General features: G+C 32.7%; 1 protein-coding gene across 2 annotated transcripts in view; it reads left to right on the forward strand.

Moving 5' to 3' along the window:
* The window catches only part of LOC149420702 (matrix metalloproteinase-2-like), a 701,246-nt gene that overhangs the window by 42,633 nt on the left and 635,695 nt on the right, over positions 1 to 22,918 (forward strand). Inside the window, exons 1-2 of one of the 2 annotated variants that reach the window (XM_089636895.1) lie at positions 9,906 to 10,332; positions 16,745 to 17,833. In XM_089636895.1, coding sequence (XP_089493021.1) covers positions 17,261 to 17,833 — 573 coding nt within the window. In that variant the 5' untranslated portion in view covers positions 9,906 to 10,332; positions 16,745 to 17,260. Of the gene's footprint in view, positions 1 to 9,905; positions 10,333 to 16,744; positions 17,834 to 22,918 lie in introns of those variants that run through there. The other variant, XM_089636894.1, reaches the window with a different exon arrangement.

Here is a 22,918-nt window from a genome sequence, read left to right on the forward strand (position 1 = left end):
AGAAATAAAATCAGTGAAATAAAATATCAATATCTTCATCTTCTTCTTCATTAAAAGCAGCTGGTGTGGAAGGCTGAGAGACGGAGTCGTAACTTTCTTTGGTCCCAATGCAGCGTAGTACTTCGTCAGGAACAGTGTAAGAATAACAGCACTTTCCTGCTCTCTTTAGGCCAAATCTCACGTATAAAATGGCATTCAGGGTTCTCACCGCCAAACGATTTCGGAGTTTTGTTTTGACCAGACTCATTTGGCTAAATACACGTTCAATGTCCGCATTTGAATGCGGCATTGTTAAAATAGACATTGCAAACTGACATAAATCACCGAAGGTGTTATTATTAGCTGCATCTTTATATTGCAAGACTTCATTCCAAAACTCTACAGTGGAAGTTAAGGATTCCCATTTAACGTGAACTATGTTTCTCCATTGAGACACCAGTTTTTCAATCGATATCATTTTTGTTAGTTAAAAAATTGGTTTTTATTATTTTCATGTTTCTGTAAAAATAAGCCAAATAAATATGCTATATGCTAAAAGCATAATAGTTATGCTAAATATGGAGTAATTATGCCAAATTTAGCATATAATATGCCAACTTGGCAACACTGAGCATAATCCAAAAATTCAAAGTAAGGCTTTGTAAGAATATTTTTTTCAAACATATAAAAACTAAAATACGTAATTCTTGTCATGTTGTACTTTGTTTTGTTTCTCTCTCTCCCCTTTTCTATCCCCTGTATTTGTCATCGAGCATAATCTATTTTTACCAATGTATTAATGGATAAGTACCTTTTTCTAAATTCCTACCTTGGCTCCGTGCTTATATGAATCCCTGTCTGTTTCCTTTTTTGTTTTTTCTTGTTTGTTCTACTTAACCTCCCTTTTTCTATTTGTGTACTGTTTTGTATATGAAACTTATAATTTGAATATTTTTTCTATTTTTGTACTGTTTCGTATGTGAAACTTATAATTTTGATATCAAAATACCAATGAAAAAATTGTACCTATTAACTCCCATCTATGTATTGTAAGTTCCTCTCGTCCTACAATGAGTTTTGTAACTCATCGGGTTTGCTCTAGCAAGAAATGAAAATCATTTTTTAAATATTTAAAAAATAAGTTTAACAAGTGGATTTTTTGTTTTTTCGCTCTAAATTCTTAGAGTCTATTGCGGTAGTCTAATCTCGATTTCAAGCTTTTGGACATAATATTCCGACTGCTTAACTAGTGGATTGCGCTTTGGTTCCTTCAGACCTATAAAAACTAATGACACTTCTGATGTAGGAGTTGACTTTCGTGATTTGATCCTTCGAGAAGTTACTGAATTTTTTGCCAACTTAGCTCCCGACCACTTTTCCCCAACACTTTTCACACTCCAATTTAAATTTGTCACTTTTCACTGACCATTTTCCACCGCCTATTTTTCACCGTCACTTTAAATTGACCACTTTTCATAGACCACTTTCCACCGATTACTTTTCACCGTCAATTTAAATTGACCACTTTTCACCGACCAATTTTCGCTGATAACTTTTCCTCAACCACTTTTCGCATACCGCTTTCCCGGATTCAGATCTAGCTACACTACCGTTGATAAAAAAATGACCCATTTTGCCTACACTTTGCTCTACTCTGCCCCACTAACACTTGCGCTAATAAAGCAACAGATGAGTGTTATAAGTGGTAGTAAGTGCGGGTTGTGGGGCAATTTCCATTTGTTGAACATTAATTTTTATTAAGAATTTGGGTTGCCTCATGAATATGTGTATAGGATTTAAATTGTCCGGCCATTAAGAGAAGTGGTGCGCCGTTTTCTTTATTGGCAAAAGCGTAATATTATGGGATGCTGCATGATCACGAAATTAAGAGTTTTCATATCATGGAAGTCGCAAGTGTTGCATATTAATATAATAATTTGATAATTTGGAGAAAAAGTTTTTGAATACCATTTGAAGATGTTAAATTTACATTGTGGGTGATCAATTCTAATTAAAATCGATTTTTTTATGACTATTGAATAACTGTAAAATAATAATGATCGGATCATTTCTATAGCGCCGTTTTATAGAGAAAATCACCTCAGGGGCGCTTAACAACTTAATTTATACCTATTCCTGTCACTTATATTTATAACTTATAACTAAGGTTAATAGTTAGTGACTTACAACTAAGATTAATGGTTAGTGACTTACAACTAATAACTTTGTGACTAAAAACTGTACATTTTTTGATCACCTAGTGGGTTTTAAAACAATACTGCTATAATATGACTTACAACTATGGCTAAAACAAGAGATTTACGACTAATATGCTTATTTGCTTTTACAAACACGCATTGTTAATATATTCGTAATTATTATTAATTCAATAATAATAATAAATATTTATTCCAGGATATGGGGAGGTTAGTGCAATCCCACGCGGCCCATTTTTTATTTATTTTTATAAACATATACAAATTTTTATTTATTTTATATACATGTACAAAAAATTTTAAAATGCAAAAATAGATAAAGAATTCGTAGATACTTTAAACGACTGTTTGACAGTCGTGTTTGATGACCATATCTGTTTAGACGGGTGCTTCTCAACCTTCCTCCTCCCCATCTCTTTCCCTTCCCCATTTCCTTCAGTCTCATAAGCACCCCAATTGTGGATGACATAGGCTCCGGACAGTTGGAGTAGTTGGGGTTTTTATGCGGTGTTCACATTAAAAGAACGTAATTTATAAAATGTGGAAACTGAAAATTTTATTAAATACCCGATAATCATGAACCATGGTACACTAAAGATGAGTAAATTAATTATTATTTTTACTAAACCATAATATTGACAAGTGTGGAAATATTTTATAAACTTTTGAGTGGTAATTTCCAAGCTCCATAGCTCGTGATGGAAATGACGTTCGAGCTGAAAATACTTAATAAGTGGGGCCGTGCCAAAAGGTACGAATGATTCATCAGTTCAAGTCTATGTGGTCGGCGGGGTTAAAGAAATATTTACATGGTATTTATTTCTGGGGCTCACACGTGATTATTTATATTTTATTATTTATAAAATAACACCCACGAAGTAAGTGGAAACGTATTTTAAACGAGCTTTAAATACGTCAGTCGAAAATTTTAACCCAATATCCTGTTTACTATTTATTTGCGTCCTTTGTATTTTAGAAAGCACCACAGCTGTTTATTAAAAAAATCCTAAACGAACAAAAATCAATATTGCTTATTTATTATGAAGCTCTTCAAATTATTCGTAATCCGGTTAAAATGGGATTGCAGGCCCTTGACGAAAGGTTTCCTAATAAACTTTTAGTAAAATATGAATTCATTATAACGTTGTCTAAACACGTAAAAATAATAATATTTTCGGATGTTGTCGTTATATATTATCAAGGCAACGCAGAGGCATGAGGCATGAACACGTGTTCCAATATATTAGAAATTTGCTAAAAGTTTATCAGGAAACGGCCTGCAATCCCGTTTTCAACCCTACCAATAATTTAAAGATATTTTTAATAAATCAGCAATACTATTTTTTAACAATTATTTTACAAGCAATAATTATTAGCCTGAAACACTCATCCACATTGAAAAATCTCGTGATAAAAGATACATGACGCCAACGGGACTCGAACCCGTGTCCCTTCGATTTCCGGTCGACAGCTCTGACCACTGAGCAATGCGGCTTATCTCTTATCCGCGAAATAATTCAATATATACTAGTGTTTCATTCAAAAATTACTGCTTGTTACATTTTTTCACCTGAAACAACCAACTTTATTTTATATGAGAAAGGCATTGTAAGTGCTAACTCTCTCATTTGATGGCGTCGAGACAAATTGTCTACATTTTTTGGTGAAGATACTAGAACTTGTTAAATATTAATTTTTTTTGGTAAACTAATGTTTAAGACAAGATTTTCATGTATCTTTTATCAGGAGATTTTTCAATGTGGATGAGTGTTTCAGGCTAATAATTATTGCTTGTAAAATAATTGCTACCCTTTGTGCTATGCATAAAAAAATCTCGTCTTAAACATTAGTTTACCAAAAAAGAAAAAAAATAATAATAATACTATTTTTACTCTGTATACTATTTTTCACCCCCAATTAGGGTTTGATGTTAGGTTGTGGGGAGTGGAGTAGGGAATGAAATAGGAAAGATTGTTGGGTGGTACGTAGTTATTCAAATTGGTTCACCAAACACGGCAAAATGATTTAAAGCAACATTTTGATTCTGAATGGTGGTCTTTTTTGGTGGACACCAGGATAATCACTTTGGAAAATGTGCCGCAAATATATTGAACATAATTATTGAATTTAATTTATTGCGAACCCCGGGATTCGAACCCGTGACCTCTGGATTTGTAAGCGAGTATCTTTAAGCCTCCTCATTCCCAATTTCTACCGATTTATAACAATTTTCCCTTAAAATCTTAAGTTCTAAAATAAAAGTTATTTTCGACGATAATATCTATACATTTGTTATGCCGAAACGTTAATTATATGAAATTCCCTCGATAGAAAAAAATCGCAAAGTAAGCTCCGAAAATTATTAAGAACACGTTTTGTTCTGTTATTTAATATGTTATAGGCATGAGAAAATTCACAGTGTATCTTAAAATGCAACTAAAGCATTTGTCGAGAGATTTTTGCTCTATTTCAAACGAGTCATGTTTTATTAATTATTTTTACCATTTTCGCTTAAGGCGATGCACTACGTCGTGTAATATTTTAAATTGAGCCGCTATCAATAACAACCCTTACGTAGATGGCGATATGGTTTAAATTCCCGCTTAACACCATCCGCCCGTTTTGATTTATACAAGTAAAAAACATGGCTAAAAAGTGCCTTTTATTTTATTTTGTGGATGTTCAGGCATAAATATTAAAAAAAATTTCGATCATTTTATAAATAACTTAATTTTCCACATTACACAATAAAATCATAACCGAAAATGGGTTCGTAAGTAGGAGATTTTGAACTTTAAATCAGTTTTCATAGGCCTTTTACATTATTTTTTCTGGGCTTATAAAAAGACTTATCTACAAAATACTCGATTATTTCAAAGGCCAAGATGTATTCTATTCGCAGTATTTAATTAAAGCATCTGAAACATTTCTAGGCGACCAAAATTTCAAACCAAAAACACATGATTTTGCATTACTACGTATCTCATCGCCTTAATTGTTATCGTTTTTTTAATATTAGCGCGCTCCCTCTAACATTCGTATCTACATATCTCCCTTTCAAACCATTTTTTAACGCTTACTACCGGGCCTTAACTGCTCGAACACGGAAATCATTGCTGATTGTGACGTTACCTTTATAGGAACTTTGGAAATAGCGAAGATAAAAAAATTTAATCATTTAAAATTTTTATTTATCCCATCGGATTTCATCATAATAATAATTTAATAAGTTGACTGATTTTTGGCTAAGACATGTTAATTTATCACGATAAGAAGATTTAAATTAAACGTTTATTTTAATATCTTGTAATTTTTTTCAATGCCGACCGGTTTACAGATAACATCAAAATGTCCATCATCAAATAAAACATTTATGTCTCCTAAAAATATTCTCCGGAACTTCTCGTAATGTCAAAAGACAAATTTAATAGATTTAAGGTTACTCAATTTTAATAATTAAAATGTATAAATACATTTGAAACCAATAGAATATTAAATACTGACACGTAAAACATCTTATTCATTGCTGTACCTAAGCAGTAACGTCCGAATTTTCTAAGATTTTTCCGAATTTCCTAACCTGATCCAGTTATCTATGGATTAGGTAATATTATTCTTGCTGTAGATAGGTACGTACATTAACATAATTTATCAACACCACTTCTTGGGTCTCGGAACAGCCAGTTATAAATAACCTAAAACTCGGAAACTTAACTATTTTTGTCTGTCAAGAACACGCTCATGGTCAGGTTTAGAAAAAAGGCAGAAAGACGTATTGAGTGTAGGTACTATCCATCACTCATTTAAAAGCTCTTTCTCAGAGAATTAGTATGATAAATTAACATAGGCGTACCGCAATCCAATATCACACCATTAATATTGAATTATAACATTTTTATTACACAGATGTTTTTAAAAATCACACAAGATCGACCGTTTTAAAATTGTAAATTAGATTTAACGTTCAAAACATATATTTTTTAATCAAAACATTTACCCTTTCAAACGACATTCTTCTTTTTAAACGACTATTACGGAGCCTTGACATTTTTGGTGACCGGATAAATCATCAAAATGATAATTCATCACATCTTTAAAAAGTTATATTAAGTCATGAAAAGTGATGAAACAAAAACTTTATGAACTGGGTTAAGTAGGTTAGGTTAGGTTAAAAATTTTTTTCATCGTTCTTAATGACTTTATATCACTTTTTAAAGGTGTGTTGAATAGTCACTGTGTTGAGTTAGCATGGAACCGACATTTTTATAGTATGATTTTTGTAATAAATATGACCTCAAGGTCCTATTATTGTTTCATATCAAACTTTCATAATAATATTCGACTGTCGATTATTAATTTAAAAAATATATAGTGCTGTTTTTATAAACTTTTTACCTAAATCATAGAAAGTATAATCAGTACCCTTTTAAGTGATTATACCGCACCAGAGTCTCAACTGTCCTAATTGTGGTGTGTTGTGCAAGGTGTGGGGAAGGGAAAATAGATGCGTAATAGAAGGTTGGGAAGAAACCCATTAATGTGAATATTAAATCAAATTATGGAGGTACGCCACTGTCATTTAATATATTATGACTTAAGCCGAATAAGCGCATATCATGTAGTAGTCAGAGTTTTGAGTTTGAAGTCCGCCGACAAAAAAAAAATCCCTTAAAAAAGCTTCGAAACCTGTCAAGCCCATCAAGGCGCCTTTAGTTTTTTTTCTTATTTGTCGTTCTAAAATTAAAGTACTACTTAAACAGTTTTCCTGTTGCGTCAGGTCAGTGTGGGAAAATTAGTTCTAACTTTTAATCGTTTGTCATGTAACATGTTAATAGCTAATAGTCATTCATTCGAGTAGTTGACGTATCAATTATTTATCTTAACAATTCGATTAAATCTAACACTACTTCGATTAAATCAAACGTATCATAGATTTAATCGAACATTACTTCGGTCAAATTGTACATAACTTCAATCAAATTGAACAAAACTTTGATTAAATCGAAAATAACTTCGATAAATCAAACTTAGTTCGATTAAATCGAACGTAACTTTGATCAAATTGAACATAACTTCCATCAAATCAAACATAACTTAAATTAAGTCGAATATAATATCGATTAAATCGAATATAACTTTGATTAAATTGAATGTAACTGATCTCTTATGTGTTAATTATTATTTATTTAATATCTACATACAAATTAAACACTTTTAATAACTTTGTAAATAAGTATTTCATTTATGTATAATCAAAATGACGCCACAAAGTAATTTTACTAATATTTATGAAGTATTAATTTAATTGTCGTAAATTTAATAATTTTCACATTAATGCGATGCAATCATTGACTAATTTTATTAATCTAAGCCATTACTTATATAAATATAATTTTTTTTTTTCTTTAGAAGGTAATGAATACTTACTATTTTACCTATTCCTACTAAGGTATAATTAGCATTTTTTGAAATTCCGTTGTGGTTATTTATGGTTTTTGTGTTTGTAAAACTCCGAGTAAGATCCATATTTTTTTATCAGTGAACCATTGTGGTTGAGGTTTGTGCAGTGAGCAGTGCAAAACCCGACGTAAAAAATACAACAATGTAAGTACTGTTATTATTATAATACTATACTTTTATTTATTTTATTTTTATTTTTGTTTATTGCAGAAACAAACAGTACATAATTACATAGATGACAATAGTTACAAAATTATAAAAGTTAATACAATAATTGGTACCAATGACATGTCGCTGACATATATGCATATGAGGTATATTATACATTTTACGGTTAAGTTACATTTTTATGTTAAGTTAAATTAGTGTGCTGGGGAAGGAGAGAGGTGTGTGTGAGTGTTTGTGTGTGTGTATGTACTTGTGCAAACAACAAACAACTTCAAACCATCAAACAACTTATCAAAATGTTAATACTCATCCTAATTTGACTGTCCTAAAACAGGAATCCCCCTAGTTGGGCAGTCAAAACGTTTCTTAAATAATATATATATATAAATGTTTAATCTTTTACTTAATAAAAATAAATATTCCATTACGGGACTGTAGTTTTACAGAACTGAAATAGAACTTGAAAATTGACGAAATTTTATGAACTGTTCAAATTCTGTGAAACAACTAACTATCTGACTAACCATCAGTTAGGCAGAGAGAACGAACAGCCAAATAACTTGGTCTTATTTATTTTATTTTATTTATTTATTAATCTTAAGTTAGCTCACATCTTCGTGTGTGCTAATAGTTTTATAAACATGTACATTTTTTGGAAAACATAATCTTTCTTTAAATATTTCAATAAAGTCACAAAAAAAAGAAACATTAATAATTGAGATAGACATATTTTCTTAATTCATTTTTGAACTTATTAATATTTTCTATCACAGCAATTTCCTTCGGGATTTTGTTATAGAGTTGAACGGCCTGGTACATCAGAGATTTTTGGGTGCTTGTTTTTTTTCTTGTTGGCAATCTAATTTGCTTAGAATTTCTCGTCCCGTGTCCGTGTATCTCGTTATTGTAATTTATTTTTCTTTTCAGTTCCTTAGACATCATCCCTAATTTAATTTTATGTATAAAAATAAGTACATTCAAATACACAGTTTGCTTCACCGTCAAAATATTCAGCTCCTTTAACATGTCTCTTATCCGAGTGTCTTGGCATACACTCCTTGCCTCATTCACATTCATACATAATCTTCTACGGCCCGACACAAGTATCTGATTCACTTGATCGTTGCCATCAATTTGTTTCATACAAAAAGCCCGAATATATCGATCTAGTTAGTGGTTTATTTATGGATTATATGTATTGATAATCCATAGACAGTGTATTAATTTGATTCACTTGATCGTACCATGTCTTCCTCGGGCGTCGCGTCGCCGACTTTTTATACCATTCAACACCACTTCACAATCATTCTTGAAAAATAATACTTAGTAAAATGTAATTTCAAGGACCCATTGATATTTGTAAAAAATATGCCAAATACTCGTAATACAAAAACACTTCTTGTAACCAAGTCTCGGTCTCTTGAAGAGGCGGATTAATAAATCCCTTCACACCACATCCGTAACATACCCGGCACCTCCTTTATGTCCTTTAAAAAATAAATGAGCATCTGGTATATAATTGTACACGGAGAAAAATGAGTACTGTTAATTTATTACAAATATCTTCGAATTATGGTATTCCGGTTAAAAGCGGGATGGCAGGCCGTTTCCTGATAAAATTTTAGTGAACTCGTAATATATCGGAACACGTGTTCAAGCACTTGCATTTGTCCTGATAGTTTTAGAACTTTTATGAACACTTGTTCCGACATCGCGATAACATATTTGTGTTTTACTGAAAGTTTATTAGAAAACCTATAAATTCATTCGTTAAAGGCTCGAAATCCCGTTTTTATCGGATTACAAATAATTTGAAGAAATTATTAATAAATTGTTAATATTATATATCAGTAAGTTCTCTCCTTGTATCTGAGGTTTTATCCTGTCCATCTTTTTCATTATAGACGCTTACCCACAGAAGAGAGGATATGACGGACCATATTACCTACTGCAGAAAATATCCCTACTTTTACTACTCCCTACATACACGTCCGCACAAATATACAATAATAAACTGAGACCAGTGTCGGTTAGAGGCCCGAGCGGTGTGCGCGACTTGTTCCAGTGCCTACCCGTCCGGATCGAGACTGAATAAAAACATAGTTGTTCCATCACTAGTGAACAACTGTCAACATCACCGCGAAAGTTTAAATTCGAATTTCAAAATAATATCACCGGTACTTTTTTAAATACGCTTTTTGACCTTTTTATTTTTGTTCTATCAGTTCCAACTTATCAAAGTGGTTTAACATCGTTCTTTCTTGTCGTAGAATAAAAACAGTTTGTTGTTGCCTGAATATTCGCGAGTTTTGTTTTGTTGACAGAATTTTTATGTGGACTTATTTCTTTCTATCAGTATCATTAAAAAAATAATATAAATCAATTAGAACTCAATAATAACAATAATATTTGTTTATAATCTTGTGAAGTTTTACAAATAGAATACAAAAATGTATATGAATTCTTTTTTGTCAATGAGTGAGTTTTTTTGACACGTTTGGTTTTTAATGTGAGTATCACTTTTTATTTGAATTATTTTGATTTAAAGTCGTTCATGTTGATAACTTTATCAATAATATTAATAATTATTCGCCTGAAACACTCATCCTCTTGAGTTGAGACTCGTTCTTGAGTTCAACAGCTTGGCTGTGGAAAGATTTGCCGGCCTCTGTGTTTCCTCCATCCTACAACGTAAGTATCTTCAAGACCCATGTCCACTTCTTCCTCTCCTCAAAAAGACTCTTCACACAGCATCCCCAAAGATATCATAGGCTCCGAGGGAAATTATTTTCCACTGAGCCTCCTGGGTGAAGTTGATAAAATAAAATCTTGTAAAACAAAAAACAAAAAAATCGGCGGTCAAAGGTTCCAAAAGGAGGGTTCGCAAATTGACAGAAGTGACAAATTTGCTTATGTGGAAAATAAAATAATTTACGGCCCCTATCGTCGAGTGGTTCTATCCTTCACAAGGAATCCGTTAATAAAAAAAATAAGGCATAAAAAGTTCACTTTCATTCCTAAAACATTTCTCAAAACTCTATTAATTTATTCACACTTTCCCTTTTCCTTTTGGAGCGACAAAGGTTGCACATTGACATTTTCCACGTGCTCCCCACACTGAGTACTTCCACAGAAATATATGCTAAAAATATCGTTCAGGATAAACATTTGATATTTTGCTTCGGATAGAGATGGTGGCACTGACTCTGCTCTCTGTGGCTCTGATGCAGCGCGCCTAAATATATACATAATTGAAAATATAATAATAGTATCCCATCGATATTGTAGTGTAGCAAGAACGGATTAGTCAAATACATTAATGATGAAACTAGGTTAGGTGTGGAGAGTTTAGTAAGTTCATTATAAAATTTAAATTAATCATAATTGTCGCACATTTGCATCTCAATGTTGGTGCTACTTGCACGTGTGTACAATGGATATTTGTTTCGTAATTTTGGCACTCCTTATTCGTAAGGTCAGGAATCTTGCGACAACTATTGCCCTACCATAAATACCTACCCACCTATCTTCATAAATGTTTATATAAAGCAGAAAATCTCTTTGTGTGTTACACTAAAAACATTCGAGCATTCGAATAAAAGCTTTGCGGAATTGAAATATTGCACAGATACTTGATCTTCATTGTTGTTATTATTTAAATTTAAATTTACGGATCTTCTGCGCGGTCTTATTTCGATTACTGTATAATAATGACTAGCCATTTAATAAATAAAGATTCGAAATTTTAAAATTGGAAATTCATATGTCATACGGCATATATTCTGGTCTAGTAATTTGTAATTTCTGTCATCTAAGAAATTTAAAAAAAAAGTACTATAGGATTCATATGTCTTATACTGATTTATAAATGTAAAAATTCTATCTATACAATTGTTAGGGGTACGTAAATTTCGTTTTTACGAAATAGATGCGATAAAAGCGAAATCTGCATTTTATTTGCGATAAAAGCGAAATTTGAAAATTAACTACTTTCGCACCTTTTTACGTTACGTGCTTTCAAATGTTGATCAGACGCGCTAACAATTATTACAACTCTGTTCAAAACAGACAGAGACGGCTATTTTATCAACCGACAATTCTATCGATCACAGCATGATGTTGAAGACAGCAGCTCAAAGGAGCTTGGATAAATTGTTGGTACACATGGGGTGCCGAATCCAACAAATGAGTGCTACAAGCACATTGACAGATTATTTTGTGCATCGGAAGCAGCAAATGTGCCCTCTTCTTCTGTCAATTCAAATTCCATAGTGGAAAGCTTCGCCAAAATTCCAAAGTGTACTACAAGAAGAACTAATTGACGGGTACTCACATTTTCACAGACAATTACTTCGATTGGTCGGCCAAGAAGCTCCTGTGGATGTAATGCAAGTTTTAGTTACATCAAAATCTTGCTACCCTGGATTTGCAAAAGCAGCTATTCAATTGCCCTGTCAATAGTGTTGATGCCGAGAGGTACTTTAGTATCTACAACATTGTCGTAACTGATCGCAGGCAAACAATGAAAATGTAGAAATTACAACAATGCTAGCCTTTAATTGAGTTTTTAACACTGTATTTTTTTTTGCGAAATAAATGCGAAATTTTCTATTTCGAGTTTTTTTAAATGCGAAATCACGATTTTTTATTTGCGAAATTTAAGTACCCCTAACAATTGTAAATGTTCTCCAAAATGCCCTGGACAGAATCTCAGACTTGTGATGTCCCGAAAGAAAACGATCATCTATTCTGAATGCAATTACTAATTTTATCCAAATTGACCCTGGTAATAAATTACATCTTTGCGATTCTTTCAAGGAAAAAGAAACCATCCTGTCACTTCGAATGCAATCAACAATGTTCTCAAAATTTGTTTTTACAGCATCGCTATTCCATTGTAAGAATATTATGTACTAAATACACAATTTGGCTGTCCTGAAAAGGGAATCCTTCCCAGTTGCACAGACAAAGGTTCATTTTGTTTTGTATTGTTTGTAATTTATATACATATATATATAAAATAAATAAATGTTTCTGTATTTAATTTATACCTAAACATCACTACTTTGAGCTCACGCCATCTTTTCCATCGCGATCTGTGGAGCTTTGAATAACTCATTAACCATCAAGCCGTTTCCGCAAGGGTAGCAACTCGGTCTTGGCACATACTCCTTGCCTCATTCACATTCATATATCGTCTCATACATACTCTTGTATTACTCTGTCTCTTGGCATGGCTCGACTCAAATTTATCAATTTATTTTGTCTAAAAATAAGACAATACGCCAAATTGTTTAATCCACATTTCTCGATCAACATAGATGGCATTAATTTAATTATTTTATTAAAATACACTTGCAAGTTATGGTTTATAATATTAAGATGAATTATTTGTTCCATCTGTACATACGCAATATGAATAAATAGTTTCGTGCGTATAAAAACTCAATTATTTCAAAAATGGTACACAAATACAATATTGTACCAATGATTCAATTCATATTGCGTGTATGTATGAACGCAAGCAAAAAGTGTATTATATAAGAGAAATTTCAATTAATCCAGTTCACTAGCGAAATCGGGTAACATATCTAGAATATCTATAATAACACAAAGGGACCGCATTCCATCAATGCCTTTTTTCTCTAAGGTCTCTTTCATAACTTCAAAACAAGCAGCCATAAAAGACTTGCAACCTTTGTAGCATGGATATTATTTAAAGGCATTCAAATTAAACGCACATTCCAGAATTAGTACAATTTTTTTTAAATTTGCTGCACTCATTAAAACGAATTCGGTACCCTTTTGTTTCGTCCATACCGCTTTGCGTTTGTTTTGTTTTACTTTTGACAGTTTCTTTGTTTATTTTCCGTTCGCATTTTACATTTGCTTTTGTCTTTTTTCGCTTTGTTTTGCGGATTAATAGTATAGCTGTGTGCGCTTTATTTTTGTCGGTGGAATTTGCATTTTTGCTCGAGTGTAACTACTCTCCAATGGGCTATGTTTCAAAGAAAAATCTCGCGTATTTTGGGTGCACTTATTTAGAAACTTTGGGACGAGGTTGAAATTGAAACCGTCTGAGTCAAATTTTGTTTTATTATTTGGGGTTTTTATGAGACTGTCGTATTTTGAATCCGTACATCACAGTAGTAACGAGTGAATATATATTTATTCGTGTACACTGTACATAAATATTAACAATTTTGTAATTTTTAAGATGTAATTTTTGGTGAATGAGTACTTCAGGGGAGCTTTACAATAAATTAAGTTATTTTTTTTATTAACTATTAGCTCTTTACTGGTGAATTACAACTTACTATTGACAATAACTCGTGACATGACTTAATTCTTACTACTTACGACTGACTTATACACTAACTTACGTATAATATGTAGACATCTAAACGTATTAATTATTTGACATATATTTTTGAATTCCTCCGTCATTTTTGGTAACTTAATCAACGCACACTACTCAACATAATTATTCAGACACATAGGTACTAACACATGTTCACGTACACACATACACTTATACACCACGCACATCCTTTATATTATATCGTTTATCTTTCAAATCATTCCCTAACTTGCACTAACACCGCCCGGTAAAATATATAAAATCACTCTCCTGATATTTCATAGAAATGTCAGTGGTGGTTTTATCTGTGTACTGATTGTTTCTAAATTAAAGAAATAAAAATTCGTTAAATACTCAGAGTAAAATCTTTTCCCTTTGTTTCTATCGACGCTGTACGGAAGTGAAAAGTACATTATTTCGATCCTTATATATGAACGTACAAGTGTGCGCAATTGGGTCGATATAAGCAACATACAATTATAAACAAAGTAAGAGTCCAATACAATAACGAAAGTAAATATTATTAGGACTCCCGCGTTATTGCAGCACCTTCAAATTTTCGTTGAACTCAGAATCGTCTAAGTACATACTTAAATATATATTAAAATGTAGTATTGCAAGAAACCATAATGGCATTTTGCAAGCAGTGTGAATCACAGGTTGATTGTTCTTACATCCGTCTCGGTAGGGTGGTTAGTTAAAGTTATCCGCGAAGCTATGCAGTGAATACTGAAGCGAATAGAATTAGAAGAACTATAAAAGGACTTGGCTATTATTTCTTGACCACTTGTTTTTTTTAATACCACCCACGTCACTTGTCAGCGGTGATTTAGAAAAGTTTGACCAGAATACACTCTCACACCAGCCGTGTCGAGATTCAAACGAACCATTGTGAATTCTCATCAAATGACTTCCTGTAGAAAAGGGTTTATGTAACATTTGATGCGAGAGCCACTTTTGTAATTTATTACTTAATTTACCATCTTTATGAACCTCTTTCGAGTCAGAATTTTGCCGGGGCACCGCTCTACCAACTGATCTAATGGGACCCTATCTCCTTCGGTCATTCGAATAAAAACCATCAATATTATCTTCATTTTTCTCTCCGCCCATTGTTATTGCCAGCTATCTTTATGTATGATCGCAAGATCCAACCCGAACTTAATGCAATCAAGTCTAAATCTATAATATTAAAGTAGTCATAACGATATTGGCACGTTCTAATTATTCTTCTGATTAAGCTATCTATCGTAAATAATATCCGGTTATTTATTACCCATGGTTCCAGCTTATATTATTTAAGGCCTTGGTTTAGAAGAATCTGTGTTTTAGATACTAGGCAACTTTAAGCCAAAACCTACTAGCACCTCTTTAAACACATAACTCAATTTGACAATGTCAGAACAATTGCTCGTGATATTAAAACTAAATGGCACGATCTCTTACTAATACCTTTCGCTAAAACAACACTTGGCCACATACATTCTAGATCCTTTGCAACAAAACTAAACAATGCACTTCCACTGACCGTTAGATAGAACACAACTTATGCTAAATATAAATTGGACACCAAGTATTGGATCATCAGCCAAGACGATTTTTTAACTTCCTTATTAATATTACCAATCGTACGATATTGATTATATTTTTATTTTTATATTTTTCACAATACTATTGTGTTGTAAACTGTGATGTGATACTATCTTGTCAACTGCGCCCGCTCTTAAAACAGGATTTCCAGGAGCGAGACAGTCACAGTATATCCATTAACCATTTAGTAATGTTTAAATAAAGATCAATAAAAAAAGTATCAATTCATATGTTAATATTAGGTACCTTTGAACAATGTATGCACATACATACATAGTAATTGGTAGTTATGAATAATTTCAATGGCTACGGTTAAGACACAGTTGAATACTAATTTTATTATTTGTATTGTCCTTAAAAAATACCTTATCATCGTCCTTCTTATTATTTGATTAAAACTTCCCCCATTTGGACACCATACAATCTTTTACGGGGGTTAAGATCAGTAACATATTTTATTGTGTCGTCACTTGAGCTGGTGGCTTTTATTTAACGTAAAACCATTGACCCTGCCTCAGTCATGGCGCGAATAAAACAACAATGGTAAGTTAATTGCATGACGTTAAAGTGTAAATCATTTCTGTCTATTCTGGAGTCTCGGTAACTCGGATAAAGCAGGGTAGAAAGTACTATCTACTAAGTTTTGTATAAGTTTTGGTATAAGACTTTTTATGGAAAATTTTCAATAACCATCTTATCCTTTCCATTATTTTGTGAAAGCAATTAAAAGAGATTTTGATGCCAGAAAAATTACAGAGATTAAAAAGCGGATAGAAGCATGACTCGTTATCAATAATCAAACACATACAATCGCGAAAGGCACAATCACCCGGAACTACTCAACACGCATACTTTCTTCTTGAAATTTTGTATTTTTTCTGTGATAATTTTTGATATTACACATATTTTGTATTTACCCATTTTTACTTTAATTTACTATTTTTACAATGTATTTTTCTTATCGTTCCAGGTGTGGTGGCAACCTCATTAATGACGAATATCTTGATAAAGATATTCGATAACAACACACTTGCTCAATTCAAACTGCTACACTGAATTAAAGCCAAATTAAAAAGTCTCGCATAGTCGAGAATTTTTTTTATTAAATGTTGTTGTTGTTACGGAACGAAGAATAGATAAATCATTGAAACGAAAAGCTTAAAACAAGTAATAAAACTGATCCTGCAAGGAAGGGGCCTAACTTACATGGAATATTTTTAGTTTTGGTCTTATTCTGGAACAAGACGTCTTTCAGTGACTGTTCAAATCTAAATTCAGAATAACCAATTCAACATTACGTATGATCTCTCGTTTGTATGTCCTGCTTTCTTTGATAAAAATGCATATTTATACAAACAATTACTTTGTTTGACTCTGCCAAACAATTATTATTGCTTAGTTGCTGGCGCGATGCTATGAGGAGACCAGCATAGCAAAGGAACATTTTGAATGTATCACACCCCTCCGAAAAGGAGTCCAAAGTAAAATGGCTGTGAAAAGCGGGGAAGAGTATATATTATTAGATACTTCAAACGAAGCTAAAAAAGTCATTAGGAGCAAGAGAAAAGACGAATACACAAACGACACGCAGAAATCAATCGACGATTTGAGAGTAAAATTAAAAATGAATCAAGACAACACGATTGGATTACAATCAAGAGCAGAAGACGTGTCCTGGATTTATACCTGCCGGACCAGTGCAACTGCAACAATCGATCGTAAAGTAGGTCTTTATGGGGATACAAAGGTGGGTACGAAACTTGGAGGAGTGATGACAATAGTGGATAGGAAACATTACTGTGGCTTGGCACGTGACGTGGGAACCAAACAGGGTCAGTGCGTTGACTCGATGTGCGGTGATGGTGCGTGTAGTGAAGTGACCAAGAGCGAACCTGTGCCGAGGGGGTCCTGGAGAAGTTACCGAGGGTGTCCTCCTCGCGGTGTCCTGCAGAGGTGCAGGAGTGTTGTGGTGCTGGTGTCTATGCTAATGCTGCTGACATCCTTGCGCGGTGCGGGCTGCGCTAAAGTCGGAGGCCCTAGATATGTCGACGATAAAGTGGTAAGTGTTTTTTTTATCTAACTATGTCATTTGATAACCTTTCTGTGCTGTTCACATTCACCATATTGAATCCGCACGACATAGGTTCTTGCTAGGAATTGCTTGGAAGTTAAGACTTGAAAGAGGCGAGTACTCATAATATGATGAAATTGGAAAAAACTTTCGTTTTTAGAAAACGCGGAAAAGACTTTGACTTAATTTTCATATTCAAAATATTATCAGTATTATTGAGTCTCATTATTTCTTACAACTTCTTGGTTACAACTTATCCAGTTCCACATATCTTCCTGTAGACTCCGAAATAATTAATAGCGGTTCCTCAATCAACTTTCTACAAATTATGGATACCTTCGTCCAGAATGTAGAGGCTTGTAATCTCAAACCAAAGCATTGTATTTTTTGGTGTAAGTCTAATTTAGTATTTTTTGTCAGTCGTTACGTAAATAATTATAGTTTTTTTAATTTATTTTAAGACGCATTTCTGGGACCATATCGAATTCTCGTCCATTATATTCTATATTGTACATTTCTTCTTAATTTTAGTCATTGCTATTCACTAGTTTGTGCTCTTCTTTCTCAGCCATCTCTGTTTTTTTTTCCTTTTTTTTGTCCTTCTTATTATTAGTTTTTAAAAATTGAACCCAAAAAACAATGAATGTATTTGCTTCATCTTCAATCTTCTTGAATTAATATTGATAAGAATAATAAGTCTTATTACGCGTTGTTTCTTGTTAGCAATTCCAGAAATTGCACCAAATAAAAATCGACAATCGGCTTATTTACGTTCACCATTGTTAAGTTTCATTGCAAAAAAATAACAAATATTAACTTTCTTTTATATACTCACATTGAAAATCTAATGAAATTTGAATCATGAAAATTAGACTGAAATTTAAAAAAAAGTTTCTCCTTTTGAAAGTTAAATAACATGATATGTTATCAAAAAACTACAATCATAGTATCCTTACTATGAGTTTAATAAACTACTATCAACTCAATCTTTATTTGTATTTTTAAAAATTTGATATCCAATATTTACTGGAACTTTATATATGAGATAAAATGTTGTTTCTCCATGTCGGGTTCCGAACCCAGGACCTCTAGACTTAGAACCAAGAAACCTCACATAGCCCTGTAGGTTGTCATCTAAATCAAGTTCAAATCAAGGATCGGTATAATTAGGACAACGTCATCATCGATTGGATTAATTTTACGCCAAAAGTCACGCACAGATAATACAGCCATGTAACTCATATAAGTCAAGTTCAAATCAATGATCGATATAACTAGAGCAACGTCATCATCGATTGCAAAAGTTTACGTCAAAAGTCACGCACATATAATAAGTGACCTGCATTTAAAATTATTTTCAACTTTAAAGCACGCGTATCTCTCATAAACCTACCTAATTAGTTAATAACACGGCATCCTATGGAAACGTTAATCGTATAATAAATAGTACTGTAAAATGGGGTAGCTTTATCAATTTTCAATTTTGAAACTGAATAACTTCTTTATACACGAAACTATTATTACACGGAATTATTTGAATTATCATGTGAAAATATATAAAAACAAAAACAGATTCATCCTCCAGTTAAATATAACTAGTAACCAACTCTGAATATGTGTTAATATAACTACAAACCAACTAATATGACACTTATTTTCGAAACTATTTTATTTAAATATTTTTTATACAAGTTTTAACACATGTTTTAAGTCCTTGGAATGGGGTATTTCATTCCACGGTCGCGTTGAACATGGTTTTGTGTTGGATTTATTAATTAGGTGAAGTTTTTATGTAAGTACTTATGTTCATTTTTTAGTAAGTTTTTGTAAGTGTGTTATAATATTACAAGAGGAAAATTATAAAGCAGTATCTAGAAGGAAAACGTAACAAAAACGTTAATCGTTGATCTTAGGTTGCAACATTGTATCTATATTACCTCCTTACTGTGTCCTTAATCCACATCTTATGTATTGCGTTTATTATGTTATGCAGATATTCGCTATGATCAAAATCGCCGCCCCGATTATAAAGTCGCCCCATATTACTATACTCATTCTTGTGGAGTTTGAGCTAAGCGTGCGAATGAATTACCGACAGCGCGTTGTTTGTTAATCCATTCATATCAATATTAACGGCATACCATTCATATATGTTTAAAATTGCTGCCCACGTCAAAAAACTCCGGTAAGTTGGTATCTAGTAAAAGCCACAAAAATGTACATTGTCTTCAAATGCGTGCTAAAGCGCCATTGATGATTTACCAGTCTTCATTGAAAATAAACAGACCTTCGACAACTGTTAGTCTTCAACAAAACCGATTTGTTTTTGTAAACAGTGCGTTCTTGACTTGCAGTCATTTGACATAAAATGGTTTCACAACTTGATCAAATAATTTACCACAACGAACATTCTCTGGTTCTTGGGAAGAAGCCAAAATGCGAGTCATACATAAAAGCTTCATATTTCGTTTCGCTTGAACTTAATTGGCTATCGGAGAGGATAGATTTCAGCTTATTTATGAGTTCATAGCCTTCACCTTGTGTGTATTCAAGGTTTTCTGCTGTTTTGGAAAACATTTTTTTTATTTTTTTTTTATTTGGTACAATATTTTTTTACATTTCATAGTTTTCCAGTAATGTTGGCCTCACTGGGTGGCTTGCCCGTGCTGAGGCCTTCATTTTATAATATGAAAATATAATCTAAATACAATCTACAATATAAGATAAAATAGTACATTTAATATATAATCTTGTGTGTTTGTGGGTGATGTGTGTTTATATTGGTTTTGTGTGTTACGTGTAGGTTTTATTTTTATTTTATGCTATGACATTTTGGTAATATTGTCTTTTTTGTTGTTTAATCCATTTTGTAATTTTGTGTGTGAATTTATTTTTATTTTCGTCAATTTTAATTTCAATTTTTATACTGTTGAAAGCTTTTATAGCATGGTATTGGTAGTGTCTTTGTCCAAAGCTTGAATTTACTGTTGGAGTTTTTATGTTTACATTGTTTTTTATTTTATTTTATTTTACATTGTTAGTGTACCATTTCTTAAACCTATTTTTAACTAAACGCGGAGAAAGCTTACTGCTATAAAATATTGCACATTTATTAAGAATCTTTTCGGATTATTCTTAATCCAGTTAAAAACGGTATTGCAGGCCTTTAACGAATGAATTGATAGGTTTCCTAATAAACTTTCAGTAAAATACGTTTGTGTTATGGCGATGTCGGAATAAGTGTGCATAAAAATTCTAATATTTTCGCATTTCGTCATTGTGTATTATCAGGACAAACGCAGGTGCATGAACACGCGTTTCGATTTATTATGAATATACTAAAAGTTTATTAGGAAACGGCTTGTAATCCCGTTTTAACAGGATTTTATATCATGTTGATTATTCGGATTTGACAGCTCGCAACAGCCGCGAAGCTCACGCGCTCTGGCGGAATAAAAAAAATAGCATCAAACACCGCTACCATCTTGAGACAGGGTTAACCGGACACGGAATACACCCTAATTTACAGACGGATTAAATGCAAACAAAGTCGTAGGGTCAAAACAATACTTCGCCGTTTGGTGATGAAAATTGTAGATTAAGAGCACATCAAAAGTGAAACGAAATTCTGTTTTATTCTATTATAAAATATACAGTTTGGTTGATTAATTTTGATTCCGCTTAATAAAGTTGATTTTCGTCATTTCCTGCCGGGGGAAGCAATTAGATTCAGCCAATTTACTGGGTGAAATTACTACCAACTCCCCCATTTATTAATTGAGTTTATAGTTCAATAATTGATTCGAATCATTATTTATTCTGAAGGAAGTTAATGGGGATGGTTTTATCGATTTAATAAAATAACAAAATAGTTTAATCAAATCCAAAAACTAACTCAAACGGTTAACTGAATTTTTTTCTCCATAACGCAGATATACAAAGTATCCAATTATTATTATAATTATTACCTCTTCAGAATCAAAAATGGGTTTAGCCTTGTTTAGTTACCAGATCTGAATAACCAGATACTTCTCCAGGGCCGGAGCATCCCGCTCCGGGCGCCAACTTGCCAAGGCGCCAAGGAGGCACTAGCGCCAGGCGCTTCCGTTCTTCTTATTCTCTCAAATTCCTTCAACTGCATAGTGCTCTTCCAAAACTCTTGTGCGTTACATGAAAAGAAATTTAGTAGCTAACTTCAAACATAGACTTTTATAGCTTGCATACGATATAAATATTAACTGCTGTGATTGATCTAGTTTTCTATAAATAAACCTCTTCAATTTTCTATTGTATTTTAACGACTTGAAAAAAAAAAAATAAAACTGGTGGTCTGCTTGAACTAAACAAAGTGGCGCTTAGTCTACAGTAGGTCACATTTGGTTCCGGGTGACTCATTAGTTAAAAGGTCACCTTATCTACTCAGAGACTTAAAATCACTCGTGCAGTAATTAATATTTTTCGGCTAACGCACTCTGATCTGCTTGCAGCTGCTGCAGGGATATGATAGTTTGATTTGAGGATCTTATATCCAGGCGATTGTCGAGCTCAGTACAGAAATAGATTGGTTGGTCTTTGAACCGACTTGAATGCTTTGCAATTTGTGTTACGACGGGTTAAACTGAACGAAACACAGACATGGATTCGTAAAACAATTGACCGTTGCAGCTTTCGCCTGGGCAAATTAATTGCTGTATTTTTTTGGAAATAATAAAAAATTGTATTGATTGATGGCAACCTCTGTATGGACTTTATTACTTTGCGTGTTCGAATGGGTAATTTGATTATTATCTTACCCATATATGGAAATGCCAATAACAAGAACTTTTTACATTATAAACCTAGTACGTTACGGTGTACAATAGACTAAGTACGGTGTACAGTGTATGTACACGAGTATGACATTGTACACTGTAAATAGATTTGATTACTATTATATTATCCTAAGAAATCTAAAAACCCCTTTTTCATAAAATACCCACCCCCTAATAACTAAATTTTTCAAAAAAACCACTTATTCATATGCCGTCCTATTGGAGGTCTCATCAGAATAATCTTCACCATGCAAACTGCAGC

This window comes from Hesperophylax consimilis, chromosome 10, assembly GCF_061612785.1.
Source record: "Hesperophylax consimilis isolate HC1 chromosome 10, BYU_Hcon_1.0, whole genome shotgun sequence".
Classification (NCBI taxonomy): Eukaryota; Metazoa; Arthropoda; class Insecta; order Trichoptera; family Limnephilidae; genus Hesperophylax; species Hesperophylax consimilis.